Source organism: Taudactylus pleione, unplaced genomic scaffold (assembly GCF_031769625.1).
Source record: "Taudactylus pleione unplaced genomic scaffold, aTauple2 ptg000436l, whole genome shotgun sequence".
NCBI lineage: Eukaryota > Metazoa > Chordata > Amphibia > Anura > Myobatrachidae > Taudactylus > Taudactylus pleione.
The window spans coordinates 939,167-951,356 of record NW_028284838.1 but is presented as its reverse complement, the minus strand read 5'-3'; the positions used below and the strand labels follow the sequence as shown (position 1 = coordinate 951,356).

At 36.2% G+C, this 12,190-nt stretch overlaps 1 protein-coding gene across 2 annotated transcripts; it reads right to left on the bottom strand.

The window, feature by feature from the left end:
• Window positions 1-2,549: 2,549 nt before the first annotated feature.
• SHOX2 (SHOX homeobox 2) lies at window positions 2,550-11,158 on the bottom strand. 2 transcript variants are annotated; one of them, XM_088447634.1, is made up of 5 exons: window positions 10,638-11,158; window positions 7,969-8,177; window positions 6,417-6,474; window positions 5,952-6,040; window positions 2,550-4,363 (listed from the first exon to the last, which is right to left on the bottom strand). In XM_088447634.1, the coding sequence occupies exons 1-5, from the start codon at window positions 10,915-10,917 to the stop codon at window positions 4,070-4,072; spliced, it is 930 nt and encodes a 309-aa protein (XP_088303760.1). In that variant the 5' UTR covers window positions 10,918-11,158; the 3' UTR covers window positions 2,550-4,069. The 2 variants fall into 2 exon arrangements, with proteins under 2 accessions (XP_088303760.1, XP_088303761.1); XM_088447635.1 differs by having other exon boundaries at window positions 2,550-4,327.
• Between the last annotated feature and the right edge of the window lie 1,032 nt (window positions 11,159-12,190).

Sequence of the window (12,190 nt, the reverse complement as noted above, 5' to 3'; positions counted from 1 at the left end):
GTCTGCCCTTTTTTTATCTCCACCTTGAATCTTCTCCTTGTTACCCCTATGGCTCATGTTTGGCCCCCTTGTCTTATGTCTTCTCCAGTTGTATTGCCAATGTCCTCTTTTTTTTCTCTCCTTTGTCTCCCTTAGTCTTGTCTGTCCCAACTGTCTACCATGGTCCTCTTTCCCACCTCCTATCTATCTATTTTTCATTCCCATGCCTTGCTACTTCCTGTCTGCATCTTCTTGTCTCCATCCTGCCTCCCCAGTTGCTATGTCCCATTGCCTCCTGGTTTCACCTGTTGGGTTTCCCATGCTTCAGCATATAAGATAATGCCCTTGTTTCCCAGATGTATTTCCTAGTCCTCTGCTCTTCTGCCTAGCTCCATGTCAGCCTCCATTGCTTCTTCAAAGTTTAACTTTCTGTAGCCTTGTTTCTTCTGTGCCAAATACTTTTATTTACCCTGCTCACATGATCCCTCGTGTTCCTGACTCTTCTCTGATCCCTTAGTTTTAAGGAAAGAAGAGGGGTCATGTCTGGCTTCCACATTAACTGTTTAGTGCAGTGGTATGTGGCAATATTGCTGTGTAATGCTTCTGGAAGTTAGCTGTGTTATTGACAAATAGGGAGCACACTGGCCTAGAATGTCATGTCAAAATTATGTAGGAGGCAGAGACCTGGAGTGGACATGCGGTGCATGAATATAAAAGTAGGGGCAAAGTTCAAGTAAAAACTGAACAAAGGCATGTCGGGGCATCTCTCCCCAAAAAAAAAAGACAAACTAGTCTAAAAGCAAAAAAATCAATAAAAATAAGCAGTGCCCACCCCACCACACCAATACATGAACTATAGATATTTTGATGCTATATTTAATGTCTCTTGCTATGTGATAAGTGGAAAGACAAAAATACCTTCATACACACTATTTTCACCAAGAATGTATAGAACCAAAAATATTGTGTTGGGAATTATGTTTTATCATATCAGAATGAAGTGTAGAAAGATAGCAATAGTAACAATATTCCCTATTTATAACTAAGAAGAAAAAAAGAAGAAAAGTTATACAGTGACCGTTGCATAGTAAATTATGAGCAAATATATATTATTTTTTCCTCATGCACAAAAACTAATTAAAAAAAAATAAAAATAAATACATATGAATATAAATAAAATGTCTTTCTTAATAATCATATAGGATCTTAGGCTTCATAAATCAAAAACAAATTACTTTAAGTATCTAAATTTTTGAAACAGCGATGTTTAGGTGCTGATGTGTTAAAATGGCATGAGAAACAGAAATTTTCATTCTCTTCAGCACGTGTGTCCCACATTACTGATTGCATCATTGGTAGGAATGGCATTTCTCTAAATCCCAATCTTTTACTAAACTCCGTGAATTTGTTGAACTTTTCGCCGACATGTTAGAGACTGTCAAAATGTATTAGTATTATTATTATTATTATTATTATTATTATTCTTGTGACATTTGGGCAGGTTTTGCATTTACATTTTATTTGTACTTTTTCTTTTTGTTACAATGTTATGTATGTATCTCAGGACACCCTATGATTAAATTAACCCTATCTCCTGTTTTGCACAACAGAATTAAAATTCTGCATATGAAAAATCCTCTTTTCCCGAGCAAGGGAGAGCATCAATTCACATGTAGGAAGCTTATGTGCTAATAAAATGATTGTCAGTGGTTTCAGGCTGTCTTTCCCTGCATGCTGTGGATCATTCTTTATGTAAGTATTTATGTAAAATGCCTCTAGTAACATGCATGAAACTCTGCCCAGCCTGATTCATCACAGCGCTAGGCATAAATTAATCACTTTAAACCTTCTAAACAGCTGTGATGTACTGATTTTTACAGTGGGAAAATCTTCCAGGGCAATTTTACATTAAAAAAATAAACTGTATTAACCCTGACTTGATTGGTAGTTCAGAGACTCTATGACATATGATATTTTAATCTTATTAAAATAAAATTATTTATTTTAAGATCAAAAGTAGCATTCACCTGACCCATTAAACGATAAAGAAATGCTTTGTTTTAAGTATCATTATTTTGAAGGCCTTTGAAATATGTATTTTGATGCTATTTAACTTCATTAATTTATTAAATGTTCTATTAAGATTTAGCTGTTATTCAGAATTGATAGTTAATTGTTTATTTTACCTCTCACTCTGTAGTGTTGCCTTCATTGGATAATCTCTGCTATCAAATTACACAGAACAATAGTAAGAGTTAATATACATTTTACCTTTCTATAATACTATATATAAATATCACCCAATATTGTAAAACACTACCGAATATGATGATTCTGTATCAAATAATAATAACTGCTCTTTGTTTGCAGCTGTTGATAGTTTTCACACACTAATTAACAGTATATATTAATATAAACATATTTTGTCATAAAGTAGATAGTACAGAGCTTCTCCGCAATTTTCAGTCAGATGTGCGATGTATGTAAAAATTATTAGTGATAGTTTAATAGTACCAAAGCATTCGAACCAGGATCAAAAAACTTTAGTGTTTTAATTCAGTTTTGCCAAGTTTTGTATTTGAAATTACGTAGCCAAAAGTGGTTTAACAGAGATGAAATAAACCTGAGTGATTTTTTTTTCTTTTAAATATATTGTACCAACATCAAATGTAATGCAGCAATAACATACAAAGTGTAAAATAACTTAAAAGCACACTGAAAAAAATGGAATATATAAATAACTTGTTTTCATGGAGAACAAATAATTACTAAGCCCACCCATCAAAGTTCATTTACAGGAGAGCTTTCCCCCCTCCATCATCTTTAGTGTTCAAAATCTCTAAATTGTGTTTGCTAGCAAACAGTATAACAATCTCCACTTCCACATTAAATATCTATATGTATTCAAAATAAGGATCACAAGATACTTGAATAGAATACGCCTCTGATGACATTAAAATGCTAACAGGTAACTATCTATTCACAATGTAACCAAAATAAATTTTGTTCATGTGTATTAACATATTTTACATGTAGCCAATGGCTAGCATGGGATGTGCATTTAATAACATCTTTAATACAGTACACTCCTTGCCAATGTCAAGAGAAAATATATCTCCCCTTTGGATCATATGTGCTAATGTGTAAGGAAAAAAGTCCCTTTACTTTATGAATACCACTTCTTTTCAAATGTACAACTGCTACAGAAGCGCATCAGATGAACCTTTGTCACACAAAGGGTTATATAAGAAATACACAAGTCACCTGGGGGCCGGCGGGGATGAATTAAGGAAGAGTAATGAATTTATCTCTTTCCTTAGATCATATTCTATTAAAGTTGAAGATGAAGTGCAAGTGAATAAAAACGGTATCAATGAATGAGAAAAACATGCAAACCAGTAATCTGTAGCAGAGTCATCTGTACAATTTGCCACTAGAAATTAGCAAAGAAATAGTCTTTATTTTTAATTCAAGTCATTCTTCCAGACGTTTTGGAGTGTCCAGAAGATGATTCACAAGGAGGCCCGCCTCGCTTGTTATATTCCTTGTAGTAAAGTGAACTTTGCACAAAAGGGTCAGTGTCAAAACCTGGGAACTTCCAAACATCTTGCTTCTGGGTTTCCCCATCATAGATCATATTTATTTATTTTGTTTTATTTTCAACTTTCGTATTTACTTCTCTTAAAAGTTCCACAGTAGAAAATGTGTGTGTTCTCCATCTTGCCCATTATTCACACACATCTCCATAAAAAAAAATCTAATTCATAGATTATTTAGGAAATATAATTAGTGCTCTGTCTCTGTGGTCTGTCCTTTAATAGTGGGTCTTAGTAGCCATATTGGTCCTAGAAAGTGGAAGGTACTTCGCAGGTAGTGATACCATTTGGCGGACCAATACCTCAAATAAAAAAAATTCTGATGCATAAACATTGAAGACTGTAGCAGCCTCTTCATCAGATGTCCTTCTTAATTCCTTGAAGATTTCAAAAGGACATAGAATTTTGGTGCGGTTTCAGACTCCATATCATAAATAAAGAACTTAGGGGAATGTCTGCAGGGCCCCAGTGCCTGGGGGCCCAAGCATTGCCAGTCACAGTCCCAGGGCAGCTGCATGTTTTTTGGCTTTCAGTCTGAGGTCTGCAATGCTCGAGTTTTTGCTGGTAGTTTTGGCAGCTGCAGCAGCAGCCACTACTGATGCAGCCGTCGCTGTTTCTGCCGCCAATGTTGCCAATGGAAGACCAAAGGGTGGAGCAGGGAACATCATGTATGGGGCGTGTGCTGTCAGATGAGGGTGTAGATGGTGATGTGCATGTGCCACAGCACTGTCCAGCTGCAATTGTGCCTGGACCTGGAAGGACAAGGATGGCACGTTGCAATGACTATCCTAAAAATAGTATTGCGGACAAGCAAAAGCCACAAGAAGAAGAAAAAAACAACAGAGCATTAACACAACTACAATCTAGAAGGACTACATGCAGCATACTCTGCTAACCCATAGCTGCCATAGGGACTGGTAAAAAAAAATTCTACAAAATAAATAGATCATATTTTACATTTTTATTCTTCTCAATGTAATGGACATTTATAAACCAGATTTATTTTACATGTTACATGAGTCCTATATATTTTACATATAGTGTACCAAACCATGAGAAGGAATCTACCTACATTTGATAATTAGAGAAAATAGATAATATTAGAACCCTCAATGCTAAAGAAAAATCTATATACTGTTTTCTAATTTATATAATTTACTGTGTTATTGTGTATGCAACTCATTACACTTATGTATAACTAAACAGGTAAAATGGCAATGTTCTTTCGCTTTAAGAAGGAAAAATGCCAAATTAACATAAATATATATATATACATTTATGTATGTGTATATATATATATATATATATATATATATGTATATATATATGCTTTTTAAATACATAAAATATATATAAAGAATATTTAAACTTGACAGTTGATTGTTGACAAGAGTTTCTGTTTTGTTTTTTATTTTAAGATGAAACAATGCAATAGATAAGAGACAATAAAATAGAAAGTTAAAGTGGTTAAATTAGATTTCAGAAGGTAAAATTCTATAAACTGTTTAAGTTCTTGTTTGGGAGTAAAATTATTATTAGTCTAGTGGTCAGAAAGCATACATTCCATACAGGTCAGATTTACACCTCTCCTTCCATGTTTGCTTTTACAGCAACTAGTCATTACATTTTTATTGAAAAATGAAACCATATCAGTTGCATAAGAAATATAAAATGTTTTATAAGAAAAACAATCCTCCTTAATTAATGTTAAAATGAATCTTGTGATAAGGAGAGTGTGCATTATTTATATTGTATGTAGGCTATATTATAGATTTCATATGTCTAAAATAAACTTAAGGGGGAGAACACATGGACAAAGCTGATTGATTTTTTGTTTCTATCTCTCAGGCTACTGACTCAGTAAATACTCTACACCTACATAAACATTGATTGCGCTGAAACAGACCCCTGGCTAAAACAAGAATAGCAGCAATAATAGAGCAACTACTTTATTAAAGGGTATATAGACTATATTACCTGTGTAGTTACTACATATCAGGCAATACACAATACATTGCACAAGGCATCTAAACCATGGAAAGTTCTGGAGCTAACACTTGTGTGACATTGTAATCAGGAGACATAAATGTACAAATTCTCCCTTCTCCCAGAGCTTTGTAGGAAGGGATGAAATGATGTCATTTTCTCTATATCCAAGCTGCACAGAGTACTCACTTTATTAAATATTAACAAACATGCTTTCAGTGCAGCTATTACATAAGCACTGAATGAATGTATCAAAGTCCCTCCTGTCTATTCATTTCTGAATATATATTCTGATTTGGCTGCTGCTGAATTTATTTGTGCGCACCTGTCTTTATTATAGCAGATTATATATATACTTATAATTACACACAAGGAAGTAATGTAACTTGCCTGCTGAAATGGCATCCTCAGAGCCCCCACGTTGACATAAGGCGCTACACGACAGGCTTCAAACTGGCTGCCTGCTCCTATGAGAACTCCTGCGAATATCAGAGAGGAGATCAGATGTGCGGGACCCCTCCTGGATCAGCAAAGGTCTCTGTGATAGCTCCGCTGCTGCCCCTTTCATTCCATCACAGTACAGTACAAGTGTTTAACCAAACAGATAACATTGATCCAGCATGTAACCGTTGTAGCGCACTTGGCACTGGCACGGGAAAACGTTATTATGTTCTATCATACAACTCGGATCAGCTCTCTGCCATTGATACAATGCGGCAATAACGAAATATTAATTTCACTGCACACAAAAAAAATCAGTATTCTATGTATACAGGAACATTTTTCACAAATAATTTAAATCATATATATAAACTGTAAAAATTGCCCAAGTGTCGTATAATATTCTCAGTGTACCTTTATGCAGCTGGTTTTCCTGCTTCCTGCATTTTGCTCTCCGATTTTGAAACCAGACCTGAATTAAAAAAAAAAAAAAAATCTAATTAAAAAAAAAACCTGTTTATAAAACGTTCTACTGCATTTACATGTAATAAAAGTTACAGCGGCTATGGAGAACCACAACACCGAATGTACTAATCAAATGTTACCATAGGTAAAAGTTTTAATTCGTGAAAAAAAAAGGGAAAGGAGTGTCAATCAGCTTTATCACCAGGACATTAATGAGTAGAGATTTTGGGATAATTACATGTCATAAAAGCATGGCTACAAAGAAGTTTAGTCTGTTCCTCTGTGCATTAAACAATAAAATACGCTGCATAATTGTCTCATTATTATGATAATCTCAGTGGCCCCCTCAGAGAACAGGCGACGTCTGATATAAAGAATTATTATGCTCTGAAATCAGCACACACACTAGCATATTTTATTTCGGAACAATATAAGCTTTCCGGGTCCCTGCAGACACATCACATATATTAGTTATAAAATGTAACCAGTGTGTGTGTGTGCATGCATCTATATATATATATATATATATATATATATATATATATATATACATGTATACACATACACACATGTATATATATATATATATATATACCATTAATTATCACACTAGTTAAAATATTTGATAGCAGACAGAACATAGTAGATCCAATTGTGCCTTCTCCCTACACATTGTATCACTTTCCTAGTTTCTATGAATAATTAAAGTGTTTCACTCCCGGAAAATGATATAAAGACATTTGAGGTCTACATTTGGCAGCAGGATTTCCCCCTATATAGAGAATATGGTGCTGTGTATTCATTTTGTTCAGCCTGGATGGTCCCACAGCACAATCCATGGAAACCCCAGCAGAGTCCTGGGCATATCCCGGTGCAGATGGTGCACATGCAGGCCCATGAATACGGGTGTATCCATTACTCTGACTGTATTCCGTCTGCTTGTGTGTAATAACTAGACACTTTTAGCTACAAAAACATTATAATTATGACCAATTTAATATGTAATAATTAATGTGTAATACAGAAAAACGATGCTCTTTGTGTTTGAACACGATTAATGTACAAAAAAAGTTAATAATCTATGATACTATTTATATTTATGCTGCTATATATCTGTGGATTCCATAGAGACATATAGCGCATGAATATATTTCCTTCAAATAATAAACAATTTATTGAAAATAAAAATCGCTGTCCATATTTTGCCTATTGCAAGACATGCAGAGAATAGCCACATGAGACAATCAGGGAGGAAACGACAGCCTTGCATCTGTATGGACCGAGCAGCAGCAGGGTGAGAGGCAAGGTGCTGTAAAATAAGTGATGGGAATATAGGTTTCCTGGTTAGACTGATGGCAGCAGGAACTGGTACTAACATCTATGAATAGGATGAAAATGATCCAGGCTCCTGGCTGTGTTGGTAATGGGGTGAGAGGTGTAGGGTGATGAGAGTATTATGGGGAAGCAGTATGGGAGAGGGGTGAGGCCAGGAGACAAGTACCTGCACTCTGGCCTCTGACAGCCCCAGCCTCTGGCTCAGCTCTTCCCTCATAAAGGCATCGGGATAGTGGGTCTCGTCAAACAGCCTCTCCAGCTCGTTTAGCTGCTCTAGAGTGAAATTAGTCCGGCTCCTTCTCTGCTTGATTTTAGTCTGTCCCTCTTCCTCCAGCACCTTCAGGTCCTCTTTGCGCTCCTTCATGTCTGGGGAGACTGTATGGGGAACACAGGTGAGTGCACTGCTGACCTAATCACTCAGTCACTCAGTCCAGCATACCACCTACGCGGGCCCCCCACCCCTTCTAATACCATATATATATATATATATATATATATATATATGTATATATATATATTTATATATATATATATATATATATATGGTATTAGAGAATATATATATATATATATATTCTCTTTTTCATAGTCATTCCCTTTACATTCCGGTGGCTGGGTGCAGTATACAGATGCCTATGTATGGCTGGGTGCATTAAACACCTATAGCTGGATGCAATATATGTCTTAAATCCTGTACAAGTACACAATGCACCGTACAACAGTTTCTCTACTCACATCTCTGATCTAATTCCAAAGCTAAATTTCTCACACACACAGACACACACTGCCAGCTGACAACTGGAGATCCTCCCGTTAAATGACAGTCACCAATATAGGATGCATGACAGGACCTCTCAGTAAGCTAAGGACACTGCTGGCCAACTTGGTCACTGCAGGGATAGCAGTATATTCCAACAATTATTGAGCATCCCAGACAACTCCTTGTGCCACCTCAGCCCCTAATTTATCCCAGCAGAGACTCGTGTGTTAATTTATTCCGTAGGGGGTTTAATATATGCAAGGCAAAGGTGAATCTGGACACTCACCACCATATTAAATTAATAGACCCTGGAAGGGCCACAGTGACTGCACAAACTATAATATAATAAAGAACTGTAACAACAGATCATCATCAATACTACAAGCGCCATGTGGTGTGTGAGGCTGTGTGTAGTGTGTACAGTGAGCCGGGCGCCGGACACGTGTAGCAGCGATTACCCTGCACCCGGTGTGCACGCCTGGGACTGGGACGGCTGTGTGCTGCTCATCACTGCGACAATTTGTTTAGGAAATGATTTCCGGGAGCTGCACCAAGCCCAGTTCCGATGTGCCAACCAGTTATTATTTGTACAAAGATCTGAGATAAACAGGTCCCTGATTACATCCTGCACTTTCTACTATGCCAATGCAGACATTCAAATAATACAATTGTCCTTCTATTTGATTAAACAAATATAATCAAATGGAAATATTACAAGAACGTGTGTATTTGTTTCATGCTCATTGTTACATTCAAAAATAAATGCGTCCGTATGTGTGTGCATATTTGTATGTATGAATGTATGTATGTATGTGTATATATATATATATATATATATATATATATACATGACACTATTTTTACAACTTTGATACAATAAGACAGCTTAAAATATTAAATATTGTGTTGAAATAATTAATACAATACCATTATTTATAGTATCTATCTATCTATCTATCTATCTATCTATCTATCTATCTATCTATCTATCTATCCTATGCCATTAGAATACGAAGCGATGCAAATGTGTTGCTGGTTACATATTTAGAAAATTAAGTTGCATTTACTTTATCTGCGAATGTTACAAATGAATAATCTTACATGTCACTTATTATTGATAATATTAATTGTACTAGTAGTAATATATTTCTAAATATTAAATGTGTGAAGCAGCCAACATTTCCTAGGGAGATAGGAATATGCCGATTATCTATTGGAATTACAGCATTAGAAATTTAGAATGAGCTCCTGTGAGAGTAGAATTGATTTTGTTTATTGGTTGCAGTGATTCCTCAGAAGCTTGATGTCTGTCAGCACTGGGACAATATTTGTTTTACACCCCGGTTCAGCAGGAAATATTTTTATCATGTTAGTAATGGTATTAAAGTCCATTGCTGGTCAGGAAAGATATTCTTATACTGTAATATTCAGTAATCGGGGGTAACAGAGACAGGGTATATGGTATTGATTTCACCCCATTTGTGATTAGTGGTGAATATAATCCTGTTTCAGCATATGACTGAGTGCATCCAGTGGACATGTGTTTGCACTGCTGCCCTCTCTGCACATATGGCACAGTAAATAAATAATGCATGTCAAATATATGATGGTTCAATCTGTGTACACAGGCTGTAGTTTTGTATATGGAAGTCTGTGAATAATCTAACTAAAACACCGCTTTTGTTCAATTATTATATGTCATGATCAGGTACCCACATAATGTGATTGCTTTTATTATTAATAATAATGTAATTATCAGGTATGTATTTAATAGGATTATTATTAGTAATAATAAGGTGATATTTAATATGATGATTATTATAATATATAATTGTTATATTAATAATGCAAATACCAAGAGTATGTATACTAATATTATTTTATTGTTATTATTATTAATAATAATAATATAATGTTCAGGAACATATATACTACTACTATTATTATTAGAATGTAATGATCAGGAACATGTATACTATGATGTGTATTATGGAAGATCTAATTGTTCTGGATAATGTATACTATACATTATAGAATGTTACATGTGTATAATGATATGAGAGGCTGATAGTTACCCTCAGTGAGTTTGGGGCTCCCAGTGTCCCTGATCCTATCTGCGGTCAGTTCGAGCTCCAGGACCGGTGATCTGGCACCTCCTCCACCTCCTCCTCCGCCGCCACCCCCTCCTATACCCCTGGTCCCTGGTATCCCTTCCTCCCGGACCCCCTCGCCGCAGCCGGGCTCCTTCCCCCGGGCCGGCCCGCTCTCCAGCACCTCCCGGTAAGTGATCATCTCTTTTTTCTCCTTTATTTTATGATCAAACGACTTGGAGACAAAGGCAGTAAGTTCTTCCATCGCCGTGCACACTAATAACCTGGCAAATCTTCCTTCCAGGGTCCGGAAACCTCAATAATAAGACATCAAGGGGCTGTGCAGGCAGCAAACCCCACTCACTCTCCCTTGTTAGAGATCTTTGTCAATTCTTCCTGCTAAGAGTTTCACATCAGATAGGGATGTGCTATTGAAGTCGCAGTATTTATACTTTACAAAGCCTGCCCCTTGTTCTGAGCAAATTACCTCCCCTTGGAAGTAGGAAAGAATCCCCCTGTCTCCCTTGTAGCATCCTAGCAGCAGCAGCAATGCAAGATCACTGCAACCCTACAGGTTCCCACATCATCTGTGCTCAGGTTGCTATTGGCCATTAATCCTCCGGATTGACAAAAATCCCTAATTAATTTAGTTAAAGCCGTGCTCTTTGCATGGTGTCCTGAGTGAGTGAGACACAGGGGAGATGGGCAGGACCAGCCATGGGAGGGGCCACAGCCAGGCTGGCATCTCTGTTCCAGGGCACCAGACCATGTCAGAGCTCAGACCGAGGGTAACATCCTTCCCCATGTACTTACCCCATTGGGGTTCATTCTCTTCACCCCCTGTAACCAGGCTGAACACCAGGACAAGCCTCTCTGCCAGTTACCACAGGAGTTTATGGAAGATGTATATTAATAAATGTTGTCTATATTGTGAATTAACCCATCGAATTATAAGTAATTGATACAATCTCCAACGACAACACTGTGCAGGCTACATGTAACGTATAGGGGGGCAAAGGCCACTGACCCTGCTCAGCGTCTGGCCAGAGAGGGGTCATCAGCAAATCAGGCTTCATTTTCACCAATTAGAAATCACAGCTGTATTCATTATTTATCCTACTAATTACATAAACGATGTGTAATTTCCCAATATGATAAAAAGTCTTGTTGCATTTCTATTCTTACAGTTTACGGTATTAATCATAAAGTGCTCATGAGTTTACATGTTAGAAACGATTATTTTGTAGATACTATTATGAAAACTCTTCAATAGACATCACTTAATATTATCCTGTCATTTGTATAATATATATATATATATATATATATATATATATATATATATATATATATATATATATATATATATATATATGTGTGTGTGTGTGTAAAATAAGAAAACGAGAGTTTGTGTCATGAATCAACATATGTATTAGAGATTAATTGTAGAAAGGCTTTATTGCTGTCACTTCTGTTATTAGTAATACAATGATATCAATATGGTGATAATTCTTACGTTAGTGGGAGGTGTCACTACA